Raw genomic sequence first — 23,643 nt, forward strand, 5'->3', positions numbered from 1 at the left:
CCTTCTACACTACGTATCCAAAACATATATTTTCGACTTTAGAAAAATGTAATTTGTACCAACTACATTGTAAAAATCATTACTATTCAGGAATAATTTCCTTATACTGTAAGAATGTATTTTACATTATTACATTCAGTCACCTGAAAGGAGACCTTCGAACTGCAGCCCCCTCATTTGAAAAGAATAGAGGGTTATTTTTAAAGGAGGTGTTCACCAACTAGGCATATCAGCACTACACAGACCATGATTCTCATCTAACACAGTAGAGATACTCTGTACTTAACTAAATAGATGGGTCTTTAGTGCTCTCCTGGCCTGGAAACTGTTCCAGAGCTGAAGACCCATCGGGGACAGGGACCTACTCTAGGTTCTTGATATCCTTACTCTAAGCTCAATAAATCAGGGCTGTGAAGCTGAATGGAGAAACCATGCAGTATTATATAGGCTGAAGTGTGAGGCAAAAGGATACTTTTCTATCTCGTACTAGATCCTATGCTTAGAACAAAGGGGCTTAAAAGCAATCCCTACTTAGTGGGCAGTCAACAGTGGTTAATTTGAGCCGGTGGTTTCTGGCGCGGGGCACTAGCACTTATTTTTCTGCCTCAAGCATTTACTGCGAGTAAAAGACACATATGGGAAAGACAGCGGGAGAGAAGGAAGGAAAAGCATCACAAAGAGAGAAAGCAGAAAGCTGCAAGAGTGAGCTGAAGGGGCAGGGAGTAGCTGGCTGTAAATGGTTTAAGGAGGCCCGAGAAGGCTTTACGAGTACACTGCCTCAGTATTCTGTGCTCACACATTTAAATGCGGTAGCCGGGTGTTTCAAAGGAGAGCTTTGGGAACCTGCACGTTTTTATTTACAAATTAAGCACTGGCAGTCAGTGTAAAGAAATACATGCCTGTGAAACATGTTCACATTAGTTTAGTCTACAGATCAAACGTACTGCAAAGTTTTGAATAATCTGATGTTGCATCAGGGATGATTCTTGGAGACTTAAATAAAGCAAGTTGCAGCCATCTACTGGCTGGATACAGAGGACTCCTGGGAAAAAAAAACCTTATGAGGGGCACACACGCAGAGGGAGCTCTTCCGACCTTATTGGTGAGTGACTCACGGATTCCCCCGAGACACCCTACCTATTTAGATAAGTGACCACGATATGGGAGGGAGCTGGTAAGAGGGTGTTATGTGGAGCTCCATAATCACCAGCCTTGCCACTATGGATATTGTAGCGCTTCCGTAGGATGGCAGAATCTATGTCGCTCCGGAGATGGAGAGATGGGGGCTGCTCCACACTAGGGGACTTATACCTGGAGGGATGTTTTATTACATATCTTAACGTGGTAGAACGCTTCCAGTTAGGCACAGGTAAATTCTTACATTACCAAAAAATCTCAGCCACATCGAGGGGGTTTGGCCCGCATTCCCTGTCGCCCCACCCGTCTCTGCTACTCTTAGGACGTTAATGGAGATGGCTGGAGGACGCAATTTGGTATCCCATCCGTACAGAGCATTGCGGGAGCACATGCAGATAACACCTCTTATCTATTCATGCTAGATGGGAGGGGGCATTACCCAAGCCCATGTCAGAGAGAGATTAGATTTGTACTCATGAGGGGGTTCGTACAGCTAGTTCTAACGCTAGGTTTAAGCTCACACAGTATAACTATATACATCAAACTTACCTATCGTCCAAGACCCTGCAAGTAATATACCCCACCTGCTCCGTTGCATGCCCCAGGTGTCATAGACCTCGGTCCGACTTCTTGCATAGGGTCTGGAACTGTGCAGCCCTCTCTTAATACTGGTGGTTGGTACTCAAAAATATAAATAGAGCATTTGGGTGGAGGGTACCTCTATATTGGGCCTGATCCCCTCCCCTACGGGTAAAAACCTCAGCATGAAATATATCCTACTAGACATCATATTAGCAAAACACCGCATAGCCATAAAATGGATAAATGCGATCCTTCCGGAATATGCTGACTGGCTCAGAGACTTCCTAGAATGGGAACAGCAGAGGAGGTTTGCATGAAACGTGTTCGTAATGATGCTAAACTAGAAGACGACCTCCAGGCTTGGAGGGCTATGATCGCTGATATTCACAGTACACACACCACGGAACCTAATGATCACTCGCCTCACACTGCCTTTCCTTAAACAGAGAATAATGTTGTTATACTGCTGTCTCTGATTATGATAAAGTGATGAGTTTTCACAAGTTTGGGATGATGGTGGGGGAGTTATTGCACTACTATGCTCTGTTTCTAAGCATTTGAACTAATTATCTTATGTTTTCACATCCGATCTGTAATGGATGGTCTTAAACAAGAAAATTCAATAAAGACCATTAAAAAAAAAAGTCAAGTTACAGTAATCGACCCTGGCCATTATGCAAATAAATCCCACTACTTGGGAATGGTATTGAGTGGGTGAAAAAGGATGAATCATTTTAACAGGTCCAACTCACTGCGTTAGTCTGCGGTTCCAAAGAAAGAGTTGTCTAAGAGCAGTCCTAGAGACTTGACCTAACTTGCCATTTGTGGTGGTTGTCCCAGGGAGCAGGACATCAGGACATTTTGTCATCTTTCCATTTTCTTACCAATCAAAATATCCGTTTTACTAATGTTTAATTGAATACAATTGTACATCTAACTTTGTACAGCTGAAAGGAGGTTTGTTGTCTTGGCCCTGTTGGCTATTTACAATTCAACCAAACAATCAGCTGGGTATCATGGGTACAGGATATTGCAAAACATCCAAAATATCTCATCCAATGCATCAAAGCCTCATATTGATTGTTGCACCTGGCCCTTTTTGCAGGGTCATTCCCAATCTTTTTGCTTCCTTCCTCCTAATTTTTCTGACCAGTTTTTGTTGGCTTTAGGACTCAGGGCACTTTACCACTGCTAAACAGTGCTAAAGTGCAAATGCTCTCTGTGTAAATTGTACTGTTGATTGGTTTATCCATAACTGGCATATTTGATTTACTGGTAAGTCCCTGGTAAAGTGCACCAGAGGTGCCAAAGGCCTGTAAATCAAATGCTACTAGTGGGCCTGCAGCACTGGTTGTGCCACCCACATTAGTAGCCCTGTAAATATGGCTCAGACCTGCCACTGCAGTGTCTGTGTGTGCAGTTTTAAACTGCCAATTCAACTTGGCAAGTGTACCCACTTGCCAGGTCTCAACCTTCCCTTTTACTAGATGAAAGGCACCCACAAGGTAGGCCCTAGGTAGCCCCATTTGGCAGGGTGCAGTGTATGTTTAAGGTAGACGTGTACTGGCGTGTTTTACATGTCCTAACAGTGAAATACTGCCAGATTTGGTTTTCACTGTTGCAATGCCTATCTCATTCATAGGTTTACATTGGAGCTGCCTTTAAATAACTTTAAAGTGCAGATTCCCTTTCGGAGCAGATGGAAATGTGGAGTTTAGGGTCTCTGAACTCACAATTAAAAATTACATATTTTAGTGAAGTTGTTTTTTAGATTGCCAGTTTGAAAATGGCACTTTTAGAAAGTATGCATTTTCTTGCTTAATCCATTCTGTGACTCTGCCTGTTTGTGGTTTGTCCATCTGGGTCAGTGTGACAGTTGGGCTATTCACACCTCTCCTCTAGACAGTGACACAAAGGGAACTGGGGTGTAGCCTGCATATCCTGATGAGCCGTCTGTGCTGGAAGGGAGGGGAGGAGTGGTCACTCACACCTGAAAAGACTGTGCCTGCCCTCACATAATTCAGTCTCCGACCCCCTGGTGTGTGTCTGGGGCCTGGCCTGGACAAGGAAGGATCATGCAAACACTTGAGACTTTGCTTTGAAGTTTGCCAACTTCAAAGGCAGAAAGAGGTATAAGAAAAAGACCCAAACCCCCAGACTTTTAGAATCTTTCTGGAATGAAGAGGAACCTCTGCCAAGGAGAAGAGCTGAAGGAGGAGTGCTGTCCCTTTGATGTGCTACTTTACTGGACTAGCCTGCAGTTGCTGCTTCTGCCTGAAAAGAGAGCAAAGGGTGAACTTTGCTGTGTGTCCTGCTTGAGAAAGTTCTCCAAGGGCTTGCCTCCTGCTGGAAGTCTCAGGGACATCAAAGACTGCAGTTTCTTCGACCTGCAGCACTAGGAACTGTGTTTTCTGTGCTGTGCAAGAATAAAAACCACTGCGCCGCCGCCAACGAAGCCGCTGGCCTGCACCGTGACCTGCCGACACCGCAATGAGTTGCATTGCCCTGCTTCGCACCGCGACCCTGGTCTCACCGATACCATCATCAGATGACTTCACTGAGCCACTGCTCGCACCACGACCTGTGGCCCCCGCATTCCGGCATCGCCTGCTCACACCGCAGCCTGGGCCTCCCCGACGACGCCTGTTGTGCGGACACTGGCGCCGCTGCCTGCACCGTGGCCTGTAGACACCTCTCGTGAGGAGCATAGAGCACCATCCCATTCCCCACCGCAGGCCCGGTCCACCATTGCCAGACACCATCAACTCCAGTGTCGTCACCAGGCATCCCTGCCTGCACCGTGGCCTGTGGACACCGCTCGTGAGGGTAACGGACCACAGTCCCGCACCGCTGGCTTGGGCCTACCAACGACAGCGGTTCTGCAACGACGATGCCACTGCCTGCATCGTAACCTGTGGATACTGCACGTTGCACAGCCCCGCTTCACACCGCAGCCCTTGTCTCACCGACGCCGCTGGACGCTGTCCCCGAGCCCCAGCCTGCACTGTGACCTGTGGGCACCACATGTCGCATCATCCCGCTTCACATCGTAGCCCCTACGCCATCAACGCCGGCGCACCTGACTTCATCGGCCCGGAGTTCGATCTAGAAGGCGTGTGACTTCAAGGGCAGACGACTCCTGCACCGACTCTGGAACCGACACTTCAACGTCAGCGATGCCGCTCTCCGGAGCTCACTACGAGGATCACAACGCCCTACAAATCCAAGGTGCTGTTTGCGGGTCTTCCCAACACCATAACTGGTCTGCGACGCAGCGGCTGGCCTGAATTGTTGGTTTTGTTGCCCACGACGCTGAAATAGCCCCAGGTGGAGCTATTGACTTCAAGGAACTGTATTTTTAAGATAAATCTTACAAAATGCACATATTTAGCACTGCATGTTGGATTTTTATTGTTTGGTCTTGTTTCACACAGATAAATATTGGCAGTTTTTCTAAAACTGGTGTGGTGTTCTTTTGTAGTGTTTTCACTTATTACTGTGTGTTATGTGCAAATGCTTTACATATTGCTTCTGAGATAAGCCTGACTGCTTGTGCCAAGCTACCAAGGGGGTGAGCAGGGGTTATCTGAGAGGGTACCTCCCTTATCCTGTCTAGAGTGAAGGTCCCTACTTGGACAGGGTGCAAACCGACTGCCAACTTGAGACCCCATTTCTAACAGTGATGATAAATAGCCTGGGCCACAAGGTAAATCCCTGAGGCACTGCACACACTACTTCTTGCACACTTTACCAAAATGGTGTAAGAGCTACTATTGGAGGAAAGGAAGAAAAAGACTGTAACAGTGTCATTTTTGCCAGTTTCCTTAAGTCTGAGCAGTAAGATATTGCGATCCACATTCTCAGACACTGTGCAGAAATCAAGCAAACAACAAGGCTGCTGAGCCTCCTTGGTCAACACTTTGCCTTAGTTGGTCCAGTGCTAGAGTCGGGTATATTCTCTGTCAGGGCTGGCCGGGGTCTAGCCAGTTACATTCTTCTAGATATTCAACAATTTGTTTGGCTAAATTTTTGTCTGCTATACTGCTCGAGACTGGAAGGAGTGCTACGGCTCTGCAATTCTCAACCAACTCTGGGTCAAGATTCTTTTTTACGCAAAGGTTTAACCACTCATTTTTTACGTTCTTCTGGAAAAAAAAAAACAAAGAGTCAAGATACATTTGTGATGTTGTTAAGTAAAGGAGTCAGAGGTTGGCCATATGATTAGAAAGGAGACCGGACACAGGTCACCTGGCAAGTCTGCCTTTTAACTAATTAAGAACTGATTCAAATTCTAGGGTGGCAATAGCGAACGTAAATCTCATCTTCTGGGGTTCTATAATCTGAGGTGGGAGCAAACCACTCAGAGCCAACATGCGAATTTAATATCCCTTAAAAAATAGTCTTAATTTTGGATGTAAACAAAACTGGAAATCTTGTCAGAACTATTGTGAAGGTTGGGGCAGGTTAAAGCTACTTGAAGGAGATACAAATGATTACACTCACTCAAACAGTTCTATAATTAAATTACCAGAGACTAGGATGGTATTACACAAGTGGGATTATTTAGCAGTAAAGAGTTCATTTTGACACGATTTAAGCTTATCCTTGTATTTCAATGCACCATTAGGATCATATGATTCCCTCCACTTCCTTTCTGCCTTTCTATCTGTCTTATACTCCCCCCCTCAGACTATCCATAAAACAATTACTTTGGGATTTGGAGTATTGTGAAAACGCTTCAATGGACTGGAGACTGAGTCAGACGCAGGCAGTAAGTTAGATACTGTCAAGGCTCTGAATGAACCTCCCCAAATCAGGCACAGCCTGTCCTTTAGGGCAGAGGAGCCACGCCCCCCCCCCCCACCTTTTGCCCCTCATGAAGAGTGTCTGTCAGGCTGAATAAAGGTCAGCGTGACAGACACTCTTCATGTTCAGGTCAGGCAGCCAGGAGCAGACATGTGCGATTTGCACAGACTCCTGGCTGTCTGAGCTGGACTTTGCTGGGCTGAGGAGGTCACAGCTCCTGTGGGCGTGACATCCTCGGCCCAGCAAAGGTGCCTCAAGGCCCTCCCCTAAGTGACGAGGAAAGTGTCACCAATTGACTTCGACCTGGGAGCTTCAGGTTTAGGCCCTGAAGCGCCAAGGGCGAGTGTCAATCAGTGACACCTTGTCACAGAGTGGGGTGGGGTCAGCAGTCTCACTGACCCCATCCAACTCTGTGACGAGGCTGGGACTGCTACCGTCCCTCATTGGAAGGCAGCAGTCCCAACCCTCCTGGGACCTGAAGGTAAGTGTGTGTGATCTTTTTAAATGAATGTTTGGTGCATGCGTGCATGTTTGAATGTTGTTAATGGATGTGCGTGCATGTGTGTGACAGAATGAGTGTGTGCTTCTCGCCCGCCCCCCTCTCTCCTAAAGCTGCCGGCCGTCACTGCCCCAAATTAATTTCCTTCTATGCCCCGATAGGAACCAACTGCGCCCTCTGTCTCATTCATTTAACTTTCTTTACATCCCAGGCAAAATGTATTGGGGCGTGGACTGTCCATGGGTACTGGCAGGTTTTCACAAATGTCCAACACTTGTGGGGAGGGATACCCATTCTGTGCTAAACCACGTACCTCTAGAACGAGCCTCAGTCAGTGCACTAAGATCATGCTCATCATGAGTCAGAGGGGCATTTGTGTGCGTGCCTAAATGCTGCAATCTACATTAAAACAGCTAAATTGCACGCTTTTTCTGTAAGGCCTACTTGTGTGTGATTCTCTGAGGCAACATACAAAGCAAAAATAACCTAGGGCACATGGCCCAGCTCCATTTCCAGTTTGTTTTCTGTGAAACAGTGGCTAGCATAGTTACACTGATGTCACGCACAAGTGGCAAGCAATTTGCCCATGTTTCCATCATAAAATGTTCACTTGCACAAAGCGCAAGGCAATATATATGAGTCAGTGGCAAGAAACTACTTACGGTCCCCATTCCGAGTCAGGAAATGTACTGGCAGATTTCAAAATTTACCTGTTGAGGGAATGCGCTTGGTAAAACAAAATGTGTTTTAGTGCACAATTGGCTTCTGTTAAAAACAGGAGGTAAAAGCGTGGGAACAAGCCTGGAGTTAGGGAAAAATGACATACTCGGTTCTATTAGTTTTAGATTCAGCGCGTTATTCCCTATTCCAGGCCCGGTAACTCTGAATGACCAATAACTGGAGATGAGATGCTGCCTGGAATCAGTATCACTGGTCCTAGATCTTCAGGTGTCATCACTGGTACACACAAAACGGTGGTGGTGGTGGGGGGGGGAGGAGGAGGCAAAAAGGGGGTAAAGGGCTGGGAGTGGGGGGGGGGGTTGGTTTAATCTTTAGAACTAACTCAGAAACACAAAAAATGAGCAGAGAGACAAGCACCAAGCGTAGTTTGGATCTTAAACAGTGATTCTGACCTTGAGCAGCTTCATCAGCCCCTCCAGCTGCACCATGAGCTCGCGCCTGCTCTCCTGCAGCGCGGACATCCTGTGCTCCAGCTCGTCCTTCCTTTGCCTGTGGACACACAGAGAGGTAACCCGGTTACATAATCAGCGGCCTTCCAAGCTCTAAGATGCAAGTTCATGCACTGGGCCTGAAAGCGATTCTTGACCTGCACGACTAGAGCTCCCGAGGACAGTCTGCTAGAGTCTATCACAATACAGCAAACCATCCTTACGCTGGGTGACACTTTAGTGGCAGATGCCCAGGCTGTGATGCCAGTGAGCAGGGCCGCCACGTGAGATGTTTGAATGGTAAGTACCGAAGGCTGCCTGTTTAGTGGCACCATTAACAAAAGAGTGCCTTACGAAGTAGCACAGAAATGACTCCCTCAATTACAACACATTGCTTTAACTATCTGCCAATATACAAAACTATCGTAACAAGCATTCTAGTAATTAGTTTCATCCTACTGCTGTATAATTAATCTAATCTAAATTCAAGGTCTCCTCTCATTTTTTTTAATCATTATTTACATTTGTACCCAATAAAAGATAAGAAAGGCAGGGCGAGACAGACTAAGGTAACCTCAACGTGAGAATATCAGATTGTAGTAGATTTCTACTCCGAGATCATTGGAGGATAATAAGCGGTTCTCACAATCTCTGGCAAACATTACTTTTAGCTCTAAAGAGGCACCAGATTCAGGGGCAACTCCTTGCACAGAGGTATAAACATTTGACTTCAGTTCTAGGATTACTTTAATGCTATTATTGCTAGAAGGTACATTTCTACTGTAACACGGAGAGTTTTGTTTTAACAATGAAACCAAACCAGGCTGTTAAAAATGGATCTCTTGAGGTGAAATTTCTGGATCATTTTGTTCTGCAAAATATGTCTTCTAAAGTCCCCTGCAACCTATCGCAGTTCCACACCAAATGGTCAAAGTAACTTAGCTCTTTCGTGCAAGCACAACATAAAAATAGCTCGAGAGCTCCCAAAATAATATTTTTCTAGTCCAATTTCGGTTAAAGTGCACATTACTTTTATTTACGTCTGTACAAATGTTTTGTTCCTCACCTCCAGGTTTTGTTTTTTTCCTGTACGTACTTTATTGTTGCGGTAAATATAATTAGAAAGAATAGATTTACCAGCAAAATGATATAACTTAAGTACCTGAAAATTGTAGGCACTTATGCAATGCTATTATTACTATAAGTTTGTTGAACACTTTGATTTGCTCCTTACCACTTGTAGTTAAGGCAAAAAATCAATCTTTATATTTTAAAATCGCCTTTATAACCCCATATAGACAAGAAGCATTTCCAGTGTATTTTTTTAGCCTCTAATTTCCCAAGAATAAAGATTCTTCATGATGAACACTTTACTTACCTTCGGTAACGCTCTTCCTGGTGAATACGCCACCTAACTGCAGATTCCTCACCTTTATAATATTCTCAAGCGCCAGACTTGATCCAGAGAATTTTTTCAGCAATGGTCCTGCATGATGATAGATGGCGCTGTGTGGCTCCACAGTCACTGTAGAGCCCCAGAAGTGCCCGGTGTCTGTGCTGAGGTAAGTTTCTTAACTCTTTCTCCTTCCACGCCCAATGTCATTATGGCCAGTGCGTAACAGATTTTGATGCAGGGCACTAGCTACCTTGACAAGGTCCTCCTCTGCATTGCCTTCATTTTTTTGCTTGCTGGGCTAATGAAAAAACAAATAACAAAACCTCTGAAATTTTGGCATGCAAAGGGCCGGTGCGTTGGGCACCACACTGGTCAACAAATGTTTTCCAGCATAGATGGACGTCGTGTGAGGGCATCTGGCTGCAACTATCTTGGTCAGCAAGTCAAAAGTATTTAATTGCTGCTGCGCAAAGTACAGGGATGGGGGTGTAGGTTGCGGTGCAGGACCCTGCTCCATTGCTGAGACAAGAGATCCTCCAGAAATGACAGCCAGATCAGAGTGCAAACGATCAGAAACTTTTTCTGGTCCAGTCTGGGGCTGTCAAGATGACTTGGGCCCGATCCATTCTGATTTTCCTCAGAACTCGAGGCAGTGGCAGGAATGCACACAGAAGACTCTTGTCCCATTGCAGTTGTTGGAATGTGTCTCCTAGTGACTTTCATGAAGGAAACACTAGTGCGCAATACAGCTGAAACTGCTGCTCTTGCCAAACAGATGTAACCTGGGCATACCCCACTGATCGACAACGCTACTTGCCACCTCTGGGTGAGATATCACTCGTGATCTGCCAGCTGATATCTGCTGAGCTTTTCTGCTCTAGCATTCAGAGACCCTCCGAGATGGTTGGCTACCAGAAAGTTGTTATGCTGGTCAAACTATTTCTATAGGCAGATGAGCCTCTCTGCACAGGGCCCAGGACTCACTCCAAGCTGCTTACTGCAGTTTCACATTTTGGTCATAGAGAAGACCTGCACCAGCCTCCCTTCGATGAATGGCAGGAAGGCTTCCATGGTCAAACACATCACATGAAACTACAACAGGCTGATTTGGAGCTGGCTCTCCACTGGAAATCAGAGGCCTCTGATCTCTACCTTTCCCAGGTTACTTTCACCCCAGCAGGGACACATCTATCACAACCATGAATTCTGAGTGGGGAAGGGAGAGTGTTGTGCCGCAGGTCATATTAGCGTTCGGCTGATACTACTGAAGAGTCTAAGACGTCTCCTGCAGCATCTGGATGGAGTAGGAGAGACAGCCCTGGTGCTGGGCCCACTGAAACCAGAGGTTCCACTGCAAGGACCATGTATACTATCTGGAGTTTGGAAGAGGAGAATGCAGAAGTAAAGGAATCCAAGAAGCTTCAGAGACATCCTACTAGAGACCCAGGTCAGAGTCTGAAAGTCAGACCCGGACTCGAACGTTACCGTATTCAGGATAGCTCTAATGAAGAAACACAGGTGGGACTTCAGCTGGTTGATGGAAAACCCTGCAGATGTCAGGAGTTTGTCTGTTGTCCAAAGGTGGTCTATGACTGAATGACTGAGGTAAGGCCATCTGGAGCAGTCCGTCTTCAAGAGACACACTAATATCTCTGATCTCAGAAGGTGGGAAGCGAACAACGCCAACACTTTCAAGAACACCTGAGCAGCTGAGAGAAGGTTTGAGGAGAGAATGTCAAATTGAAAATGTGCCTACACCTCAGGTAATGTCTATGGGACTGAAGGATGGGCACATGAATTTATGCATCCTGCGGGTCCAAGGACACCAGTCAGTCTCCTATGTACAAAATGGACAGAATATGAGGCAAAGGTAACATTTTGAATCTGTTTCCTTAAAAAGGGCATTCAATGGCCGAAGCACCAGTATAGACCTTAGGCCTCTGTCTAGCATGAATAACATCGCTCTCCTCTCTCCGAGTCTGGGAGCTGCAAAAATGGCACCCTTGGACAGGAGAAGCAAAATGTTTTGGATCAAGAATGCAGAGTGAACCTGTGAAAGTCAGTCTGGTGTGGCAAGAAGATGGGCAAGGAAGAGATGAAAGGCAGGGCATAGCCCCTTTGAAAAATCTACAAAACTCACTTTTCTGATGTGATGGATCTCCAGTCGGGGAGTAAATAATGTATCCTGCTTTGCACTGGCTGGTCCTGAGCCTGTCTGGACAAACTAAGCAATTTGGAAGCCGCTGAAGCAAGGAGAGGATGAGTTGGAGGACTGCTGTCCCTGCTGGTGCTAACAGACTCTGCTGGTGCCATGGCCTCTGCCTTGAAAGAATGCGGTCTGCTGCTGTAGTAAAGGTTGGGCGGGTTGGTGTTGTCTGTACGCCAGCCATCTGGAAAGCCTGCTTGGCATCAAACTATGGTCACAGAGTTTGTGCTGTGGCACATATATCATTAAATTGTGTCAAATCAGTCTTCTCACTGATCAGCCTGGAACCATCAAAGGGCACATTTACAGGGAGTGCAGAATTATTAGGCAAATGAGTATTTTGACCACATCATCCTCTTTATGCATGTTGTCTTACTCCAAGCTGTATAGGCTCGAAAGCCTACTACCAATTAAGCATATTAGGTGATGTGCATCTCTGTAATGAGAAGGGGTGTGGTCTAATGACATCAACACCCTATATCAGGTGTGCATAATTATTAGGCAACTTCCTTTCCTTTGGCAAAATGGGTCAAAAGAAGGACTTGACAGGCTCAGAAAAGTCAAAAATAGTGAGATATCTTGCAGAGGGATGCAGCACTCTTAAAATTGCAAAGCTTCTGAAGCGTGATCATCGAACAATCAAGCGTTTCATTCAAAATAGTCAACAGGGTCGCAAGAAGCGTGTGGAAAAACCAAGGCGCAAAATAACTGCCCATGAACTGAGAAAAGTCAAGCGTGCAGCTGCCACGATGCCACTTGCCACCAGTTTGGCCATATTTCAGAGCTGCAACATCACTGGAGTGCCCAAAAGCACAAGGTGTGCAATACTCAGAGACATGGCCAAGGTAAGAAAGGCTGAAAGACGACCACCACTGAACAAGACACACAAGCTGAAACGTCAAGACTGGGCCAAGAAATATCTCAAGACTGATTTTTCTAAGGTTTTATGGACTGATGAAATGAGAGTGAGTCTTGATGGGCCAGATGGATGGGCCCGTGGCTGGATTGGTAAAGGGCAGAGAGCTCCAGTCCGACTCAGACGCCAGCAAGGTGGAGGTGGAGTACTGGTTTGGGCTGGTATCATCAAAGATGAGCTTGTGGGGCCTTTTCGGGTTGAGGATGGAGTCAAGCTCAACTCCCAGTCCTACTGCCAGTTCCTGGAAGACACCTTCTTCAAGCAGTGGTACAGGAAGAAGTCTGCATCCTTCAAGAAAAACATGATTTTCATGCAGGACAATGCTCCATCACACGCGTCCAAGTACTCCACAGCGTGGCTGGCAAGAAAGGGTATAAAAGAAGGAAATCTAATGACATGGCCTCCTTGTTCACCTGATCTGAACCCCATTGAGAACCTGTGGTCCATCATCAAATGTGAGATTTACAAGGAGGGAAAACAGTACACCTCTCTGAACAGTGTCTGGGAGGCTGTGGTTGCTGCTGCACGCAATGTTGATGGTGAACAGATCAAAACACTGACAGAATCCATGGATGGCAGGCTTTTGAGTGTCCTTGCAAAGAAAGGTGGCTATATTGGTCACTGATTTGTTTTTGTTTTGTTTTTGAATGTCAGAAATGTATATTTGTGAATGTTGAGATGTTATATTGGTTTCACTGGTAATGATAAATAATTGAAATGGGTATATATTTTTTTTTGTTAAGTTGCCTAATAATTATGCACAGTGATAGTCACCTGCACACACAGATATCCCCCTAACATAGCTAAAACTAAAAACAAACTAAAAACTACTTCCAAAAATATTCAGTTTTGATATTAATGAGTTTTTTGGGTTCATTGAGAACATGGTTGTTGTTCAATAATAAAATTAATCCTCAAAAATACAACTTGCCTAATAATTCTGCACTCCCTGTATAAAGGACACTTGCACATCTCCTGAAAATCCAGTGGTTCTCACCCAGGTGTGACTTCTAAGCACAACACTGGTGCCAATAGCTCTTCCTAAGGAGTCTCTAGTGTCCATACCGGCATGCAGAACATACATTGTCTAGTACTGTCCATCTTGTATTGTTTGGGTCAACTAGGTACGAATGACATCTGGCATAGCTGGCAAGATCTTGCTGTCCATATCCCACAAAGTGTGGAGGTACCTACCCAAAAGGAGTATTGCACCAAGAGGCCTCACAGCCAATCTGGCTGGAGATAACATTTTCTTTTTTAAAGCTTCAATCGGTTTTGACTCTCTTTTCAGAGGAGTGTGGGGAAATTAATTTGGGTTGACTTTAGTAAAGTACTAGGAATACCTAGGTTTAATCTGAATACTAATAGCTTTGAGTGTCTAAATCCTGAATGATTTATGATATTATTGTTTGAAGAGAGGGACTACTAGACATGATTATTCAAAGAGCATACTATAATTCTTATGAATTTAAGTCATATGTTTCGGATTCAAATTCCTCCTTCAGTAAGCGATACACATGTACGCAACATACTAGGTAGGTAATGAACTGTAGGCTACTGGTATGTGAGACAACTAAGAATCTTTGTAACTACTTGCATACACATGCATAGGAAATAGGGTGAGGAGAGTAATCAATGTGGTTTAATGTTAATTACAGATATGCGGAGTTATATATAATGTTTTTTCATGGATTGTTGGTATTATGAATCTATTTAACTTTTTTCTTTCTTTTCTTTTCGTGGTTTTTGTCTACATATACTTATATTTGCAATATTCTATGTCATTTTTAGCCAGAAATTTCCTTTAAATAGCAATAATCCCACTTGAGCCCCGAAGAAGCGACAACTTGCAAAATACGTGTTGACTATGGGACCACGTTTAATGCCTTTTGACAACTATAGGACTACTGCTGCTAGATTAGGACAAACTAATAAGGAATTATATAAAAATATATGTACAAAGTAGAGCGTAAATATAGTCCTTTATGATGACAATATGGAAAAAAAGTACTATAATTGTCTGAATTGATATATGCATTTTCTCTATGTTCTGAAAAGGCTTTACTCCTTAAGAACCATTTTAGAATTGTAATGTATATATCAGTTAGATTACTGGTCTCTAAAGTTGAGTTGTGCAGGGGAACTGGATCTGTAAAAATCTATTTTGTTCTTGCTACTGGTTATATAGCCCCATATTAGGGAACATTCAGCTCTTAAGTGCTTTAAAAGTTTTAAAATTCCTAATAGTAGCCTATAATACCTATTTGTCAGTAAAGAGTTTTTTGCTAAAAATTTAATACATTCTATTGACACTGTGTTTATTAAATTATTCAGTGTCCCCTCCCATCACCTCTGAGAGTAAGCCTCAACTACTCATCCACAATACTGATGGGGATTCAAGTGCCTAAAGGGATTATCCCACTTGACTTCAACAAATCTTATTGTCCAGGGATATCGATAAATGCAATACTCATCAACAGCACTATCCACTAGACTGCTGAAGGACATAAAAAAACCAGGCCTCACACTGCAGCAGGCCAGATGCATACAATGCGTGCAAACTAATCTAGACCAAATTACTGACATGACTGCTTGAACTCACAAAGTCCTCCACGTGGGAAACTGGCATCAAGCACACTACCAAATCCAAGAAAAACAATTATGTTGGCCATCACGCATCATGGGAAACCAAAACCTCAACATACTCATTAGATAAATTTACTTTAAGTCTGTTCTGACACATTCAATGTTCTGCTGCCAGCAGGGAATTACAGTTCCTTAAAGCATCTGGACTATCTTACAGATTACCGTTTACTGCTTTACTGCGTTAGCATAGTAACACAAGACAATGTTTTATCTATCATGTGAGCACCACATAAAGAAAAAAACCTGTCACGTTTCAAAATCCACCCCTTATGAAGTTACAAAACCTTCCCACATGCCAACAACCACAGTCAAAATCTTTGTCCTGTCTCAAAGATGGCAGCAGGCCTTTGTCAGTGTTGACACTATTCAATCCGTGCTGCATAATCTACAGAGGTAGTCATAAGAACATACCAGATTACCTCGCAAGCAATAACCACACCACTAGAGGATCATGTGGAATATGCAGAGCTTCTGTTAAAAGACTCAAAATCCTAAGGGCGGACAGAAGTAGCCAGGTCTGTAGCACAATCATCCCCTGTACCTCACACCGCCCCTCTTACTCCTACACTTCAGGGGAAAGACCAAAACAATTGCTTTTCTAGATTCCTACCACCAATGGCTGGGTCATTTTCCTCCACCCACCACCAATACCCTCCCCAACATTGTGCTGTCACCACTTTAATCCAAGCTACTTTAATGAGTTTGCGCACACAATGTACCAGTTCTCTTGCTTCATACATATAAGTGCTGGCCTTTATCCTTATGGTTATTCTCACAGTAAGGCAGAGCCAGGATGACACTAAGGAATTTACAAGCTATTTTACGGAGTTGCCACAAATAGCCACAGGAGGGAGTTATATAGCAAGAAAAGACATAAAAAGTGGCCTTGTTCCAAAGAGAGAGAGAAAAAGAGTCCAAACATCAAAATACTTTGCCTGGGATTCAGAAATAGCACTTTTGCTGCATCAGGACTACATCTGTAGAGATTAACTGCTCAGCACCTATAGACGATGGAGCAACACTGGAGATTCACCAAGGGCAATCTTCTCTCTACGATATGAAGATGAAAAATGGGGGCATCAGTCAAGCCTTTAGTATGCCAAAACTAAGGTGGAGTAGAGAATTTTTCACAAAAAAAGTCAGAAAATGAGGAGTCGGGCAATTATTACAGCTGTCAGAAATACTCACCACAAGACCTAAATTTATGGATGAAATGCAATAATGGATTGCACCTGGTTTGGACCAAGGATGGAATAGAGACCAAAGGCTTTTGGCGAGATAGTACAGTTGTTTAGTAGAAATAAGGCTGGAGATAAGTAGCCTTAAATAGGGTCCTGTTGTGATGATAGCCATGCTGGACGTTGCTTTGGTGGGGGGAGACTATACGTGTCTGATACACATTTTTTAGGTTATTTTGGCAGGGGTAGAACTGCCTCAACTAAACTATTTGGGTTTTTCCATGCAGGAAAAGCAAGGAGGTTGGTTCTGGCGGTTAACATTAGGTTGATAAGTGCAAAAAAGTGAGGAATGGAATGCGTTAATTTGAGCTAATGGTAATTCTGGGCAGCATTCCAGTTCATCGTTTATGCTTATTGTGCCACTTCAGACATGGATAACCCTTATGCAAACCAGCCTTGGTCTTGCCATTAGATTGTTCATCAGCAATAAGTTCTCTTATTGGCTTGAGATTATGGAAAATCGAGACTGCATAATTAGCAAACATGGTTAGTGTTTTGTATCACTGTTACTTTTGCCTTTGCATCCAGTTTACAAAGTCTTTAGCTGACAAACCTCTAACTAAATGATGACAGTACATTTTCTCTCCACATTACTGGAATGCATTTAAAAAGGGAAAGTCGGTTTTGGATAAGCACATCTGGCAGCTGGGGTACAAGTCTGTGCATAATCTCTCTAGGAATTTCTACAATGTGTTTTTAATTTCTGCCTTTGCATTCTTGTAAATGACAGTTATAAACTGCTGCCCCATGCAATGCAGAAGCATCTAATAATTAATCATGATGGACTGTCTATTTTTACCATTGTGGGGGTGGCATGCAATGAGCTGTAGTGGGTTCTTCCTTTGAGTAGTTGTTTTTCTTATACTACTGTGCTTGTAATGATTGTCAGCTTCTATTGTAGTCCGTTTCATGTGTCTTATGTAATTACGGATTGGGCCTGCTGGAGTGTATCTGTGAAGTCAGGCATTAAGAAATAGATAAAAGAGGGCACAAACTGCTAGATTGTGGTGACGTTAAAGGGAAAGTAAGGCCTGGGAATTGGTCATTATGCGTGTTTGGCAGTCCACCTACTTGTAGATTGAACTAACTGAGAAATCAAGAAATTTCACTGTGTTTATAACACCCCAAGGCTTGTTCCAATTCAGAACGATACCCTTAGGTCTAGCCTGTGTGGCATCCGTATTTCAGAGGGCAATGTTTCATATTTTCAAGGACTTGGGCAAATCTGTTAAATGTTTTCAAGATGACATCCTCATCTTCTCCAGGGATGAAAATGAACACAAGGAGCATGTGGTGGAAGTGTGCAAAAGACTGGAGAAGCATGGTTTGACAATTGAAGGAGAAAAGGGCAAGTTTTTTGTAACTCTGTGGAGTATTGGAGGCACGCTTTGTCTGGTGATGGTGCAGTTCCTAAACAAATCTTTGGTAGATGCCATCATTAAGGATCTGGCTTCTGACAATAAGGAAAAGCTGTTATCATTCACAGGGCTGTGTGAATATTACAGCAAGTTCATAAAAAGTTTTGCCACAAATATGGAACCTCTCAGAGAACTGACAAGAAATAGGGCTGAATTAATTTGGTCTGAGAAAGAACAAGCAGTGTTCCAACAGATCAAGGAAGAGTTTGCACAGGCACCTACTAACAAACCGTTTTATTTAAAAAAACTATGCATTACAACTGTGGATGCCAGTATGTATGGGATTGAAGGAGTGTTGGGTCAGAAATGTGGGAGGGATGAATGGTGTGTGGCACTTGCGTCCAGGACACTGACTGACACAGAGAGAAAAAACACGTTTTTTGAAAAGGAGTTCTTGGCTTGAGTCTGGGCAATTAACATTTCCACAACTATATGTGGGGAAGCAGATTCTTTCTTAAGACCGACCATAAACCACTGGTTGGAATTTTGTCACCGGGAGGCGGGTGGAATGCTACTGCAAGCAAAGCCAGGCTCACTTCTAGTTTACAATACAATTTTTGTGTGGGATACCTACCTAGGAAATGTAATGTCACAACAGATTGCCTGTCCAGATTGCCATGTCCTGATGACGGAAGCACTGAGGAACAAAATAACATTGAAATGGCGGCAACTGTTGAGGAGTTTGTGAGTGGTGAATTCACAGGTATCTCTGTGGAAGACTGGAAAAGAGAGATGAATGAGGATGCAGTAGGGCAACTTGTGAAGAAATACTTGATTGAAGGGTGGCCAAAGGAGAAATGTGCGTCTCCTGAAGTAAGACCAGTTTTTAAAGTCTCTGAGGAGATGGAAATGGAAGGGGACTTAATGTTCAAAGGAGGAAAATGTGTTCCTATTGTTAAAGTTCAAAAGCTGAATTATTTATAAACGTATTTTATTGGCAGCAGCACAGTACAAGAGGACTGCACTCAACAAGCCCTCTGGAAAAACCGTCCTCGGAGATTCTAGAACATCACTCTGGAGACAATAGAACAGATGTAGCACTGAAAGTAAACACAGCCCAAATATTATGTATTCTGGTGATACTTCTCAGTGTCATATACCTCATAGGGGAGTAGAGATCTGGCTGTGCAAGAGAAGTGTTTACTCCAGCAAAGTCTGTCAGAATGTATTGATGGAGGACCAGCATATCGATTATAAGTGTGAAACGAATGACCTCTCTGACCGTCTGGTATGAGGCACTGAGGGTACACTTCCAGACTTGACTCTGGGGAGGCCACATTTTCTATATTTTGGTATGCTCATGGAGAACTGGAATATTAGTGGTGGTGGTTTTGTAGCGTGTTTGCAATTCCTTGATGTTCAGGCATAGACTGGTGGTTGGTGATTCAGTCAAGTCTATCACGGAGTTAATTTTAGAACTAATGCACATGTGAAGCTATTGCTCATATATTGAGTTGTGCCCCAACCCTTACATGTACATTTTGTATATCATTATAACGCACCCCACTTGTTCTGCTAGGCGAAAAAATTATCAGATATAGGTCCTGAGGAAGGTGGTCAAGAGAGTTCTGTATCACCAAAAAGTATGTTGACAAAGGTTGTTTGGAGACTCCAGGCCAAGAAGCAACAACAGACGGCCAAAAGTAGTAGTCTTGTTGGGCTACTCAAGGATACTCTGGGGTTATTGGTAATGTGTGGCTGAAGTCTATATGAGTGTGATGATGAGGTATGAACGGGAGACAGTAAATAACGCATGGGGTGCTTCGTGACATTTTATGCTGATGTAGTCACTGTCATTTATAGGATGTATTTTAGGAGGGATAAAGAAGTGCAATCAGGAGGTTTTTAAATACAATTTCAAAGAAATGTTGTGCAAAATGTGTATAAAATATTAAATTTATGTAATCAAAAGCAATCTATGAATAATGTAATAAATATCTGAAAGAGGTTGTTGGGGTCAGTGACTATGGTGGATTAATTCCTTGTATTAACGCAAATAGCAAATTCAGCAGAAATGTTTATTCATAATTGATGTTTTGTTTTGTTTCCCTCCATTTCGAAACCTAATATAGTGTATTTGGGGGTGCCTTTCATGTTTAATTAAAGCTGTGCATATTGGTTAGGGAGGCTTAGCTGCTACGAGGTTATAAGTTGCTTGGGCCTCCAAGCCTGAGGGGTCTTTTGTGACCCGTACTGTGGTATGAGGCCAGGAGCTTGAGGAAAAGCTCCCTCAGCGCCTTCGGGTGCGTGTCGTGGCAGTCCTTGTGGGTCCCTCTCCAAGCACCACAAACAAACCAAGTGTGGTTCTGTCACAGACATCTGCCTGATAACAGGCACCACATGTTTTGAAACCACCTGGTTCCTTTGGGGACATCCTGTCACACCACGAAAGAAAATCTCACACAAAAAGGCTAAACAAAAGTCAAGAAAAAAGCCAATTAAAAAACGAATGAGGGCAACTTTTCATGGATCAGCGCTGTCTGGCGCAGAAAGGTAAGAACTGATGTCAATGTGCTGGGGTGGTGACTATATAAGGTACCGCACACGTTATTTCTGGTGCGAAGGACACCAAGCTGAACGACACCACCTACCAGTGCGCAGGGGTACTGCTCAAAAACATCCGGATCAAGTTTGACACCTGGTGAATATTCTAAGGTAAGTAATCTGCAGCTAGAAGTCTCTATCGGATGCTTATGACATACAAACAATGATTGACAAGGCAGCCATCCCCGTCACATGCATTACTGAACTGAATGTGGTACCTTAATTGCACTAAACCTTGGGCACAAACTTCATTTTTGATAGGTGTATTTTTCAGCTATGGTAAATACAGCATCAATGTACTTTCTGATCAGAAATTAAATAAATACCCTTGGAATCTACGATTGGTAGGCTAAATCCATAAACTTTAATTCCTTAATGTACACAATTTCTACTAAATGCGCATTCCAAAAATACATGAGACGAAACTCAGGGCTGGTGCCAAAATGCTTGGTATCCTCCCTTCAGCGCGGTCTTAAAGCAGAGCCTACTCAGGAACGACAAATAGCAAACAGTAGGAAGTTTTCTAACTATCCTGTTCTGCTGCTGCCCAGTTTGCATTTCTCCAAGCTTATGCTACCGAGGCACTTCCCCCCATCGCAGATCTAAACACTGTGCAGGGCTGCTGGGAGGCTTCCCAGGAAAATACTGCACATAGCATCACTAGAATCAAAACATGGCTATTTCTGAAAGGAAACATATGCATCCGACATCAAATATTGTCTAGACTGGAGAGGCAGATGGTGCTGGTGGTGCAGTCTGCCTTAGATGAAGGCCCATTAATTCACTTCAGCAATCTGTCTGAAGTACTGTGAATCAGTAAGGAGGAGCTAAGGAATGATGTACACAGGATGTCTTTCACTTCTCTAACTAATCTAACAGTAGAAGCTAAACACAAGGAAAACAAGATGAGGACCTAGACAAATAGGCACAGTGCTATAAGTCGACTAAAAACATTTTTTTTTTAAACTGTTGCTCCGAAAAATCCAAATCAGTTAAAAAACTAAATAGGATTTGCCGGTTTAAAAAAAAGGCAAACAATAATATAGCAAAAACGAATAAATAATAAAGAAAAGAAATGAAGAATTATCTAAAAAAGCCTCAAGTTCTCGCTTGGCCTAATCCATGAAAATACTGATTCTTTAAAAAAAATTATGCATATATAATAACAGCGTCTTTTCACATGCAATCATTGCAAAATGTCAATTTCAAAATTTAAGACTTAAATGAAATAAAGATTTAATATTTTATTTGTATTTTTTAAGCCTAATTTTAGTAACCTCCGTATGAATATCGAGGTCTTAATAAGGAGGCGTTGGCTGTTCGTACTGGGTGACAAAACATATTCAGGATACTGCGACTGTCGTAAGACTTGCACATGTATTGTGAATACTCTTATTTTCTGCAACTATTACTTTCCAAAAAACTTAACAATGTCTAAAATTAGTCACTAACAACGCCCACATTCTTATAGACGTATATCGTTTTTGCAGGGCAAAAACTATTGAAACATGATAAAGATGGAAAAAATTATCTTGAAATATGATCATCACATGGAAAAGTATCTAGTAACTAAAAACTTTTCAAAGCTGTAGGAATTAGCACGTGAACCCAGTGAGATTTAAAATGCTGTAAAAATAATGCAGATTTGTGCATGAACCTGCACTGAGACACCTATATAAATCTGGACAATTACCCTAAAGAAAAGCAGAATAAAATTGCCAAAAACTACGGTCTAGGTTTCTCCTCCGCGGCCAGTGTAAGCGACTGCACTTGGGGGGCAGTACTTTGTGTGTCTATTTCGTTCAAAGGTAGGCAGCCGCAGCCCTTGTGGTCCAGGGATTCCCTGCTCAAACCAAGGAGGTGGCCATCTTGGGTGAAATCTTAGGGTCCCCTTAATCACATTTTTGCAGAGGGGACATGTTTTTGTTCCGGAGTAAAAAGCAAAAGGATGGGGGATCTGTTGGTGCGGTGGAGCGATCCTTGGAAATACCACAGATTAACTGCTCCCCGCCGCTGACGAACAATAGAATGTTCTCTGACCCTACATGCAGCTGAAACCCAAAGTCCGACTGCAGCCAACAGCACCACAGTATTCCCAGAACATTCCAATATTCACAGTTTTCAGAGCAAGCAACAGACCTCTTCAAGGAGAGAACCCCGAGCACCAAGAAGTTAGATCGTGAGTCAATGCTCTCCAGAAGCAACCAGACTACAAACCGTAATAAACAGAGGACCATTAGAATCACTCATGCACACCCCACGGTCCTAAATTAAATACTGAAACTGAACTATGTGAAAAGAATCCTAAATCCTATGGTAGGTGTTGCTACTTAAAGTAATAAAAACAGCATTAGTCTCAAAGGTTACTCCACTTTTACCAAAAGCTGTTATCATTTCAGCCGGGACAATGTGTGGTTTCTTTGTTTCGAGGTACCCTGCCCAGTCTTGCTGACGCCCTCTTAAAGGATCCTGCACAACGTCATGGCTTATATCTGGTGTGCATCCTGCAGCCCAGTGCGAGACACTGGACATTCAAAGGTGTGTAGTCGCAGCCACAATACATGATGCATTGTCAAGAAACTATATTTAGATCTGACTCTTTTCTAGATTGCCTATACAAACCTTGCCAACTCTGCCCAAATAGAACAACAATTTCTGCTGTCAAAATATGTTCCTCCCACAGCCTAAAGCTCTGGAAGCAGGAAACACAAATATCTGGGGTTCATGCCGCCGAGGAGCCGGCTGCCTGATGCAGTAAATCGTTCGATTTCCACCTGGAGAGAAAACTGTGTACTGTTGCTGACGAGGTTCTTAACTCTTCCGGGTGAACTTTTTCTAAAGTGCTCTTTTAACTTAGAGTTCCTCAGAAAAATCTGTGAAACCCATGCGTATGAGCAGGTCCACTGTGGACCACCATGAATCTATGATGACACATGTATTGTTTTAACGCAGGAGGAGAGGTCGGAGTTGCAGCCCCTGGACAGCTCGGCAGGATCCAAGATTTAACCCCCTCTCCATCAAATTAAGCAACGCAATCATACTATCATACCTGAGTGAAGTACTAAGCGGTCCTAGTCCCTTCCTGC

At 43.5% G+C, this 23,643-nt stretch overlaps 1 protein-coding gene across 5 annotated transcripts in view; it reads right to left on the reverse strand.

Moving 5' to 3' along the window:
* DTNB (dystrobrevin beta) overlaps positions 1-23,643 on the reverse strand; it is a 672,321-nt gene that overhangs the window by 145,537 nt on the left and 503,141 nt on the right. For all 5 annotated transcript variants that reach the window (XM_069233646.1, XM_069233645.1, XM_069233644.1 and 2 more), the window contains one exon: positions 8,158-8,254. In XM_069233646.1, the coding sequence (XP_069089747.1) occupies positions 8,158-8,254 (97 nt within the window). The remainder of the gene's footprint in view (positions 1-8,157; positions 8,255-23,643) is intronic.

The sequence above is a fragment of the Pleurodeles waltl genome, chromosome 5 (assembly GCF_031143425.1).
Source record: "Pleurodeles waltl isolate 20211129_DDA chromosome 5, aPleWal1.hap1.20221129, whole genome shotgun sequence".
Lineage (NCBI taxonomy): Eukaryota > Metazoa > Chordata > Amphibia > Caudata > Salamandridae > Pleurodeles > Pleurodeles waltl.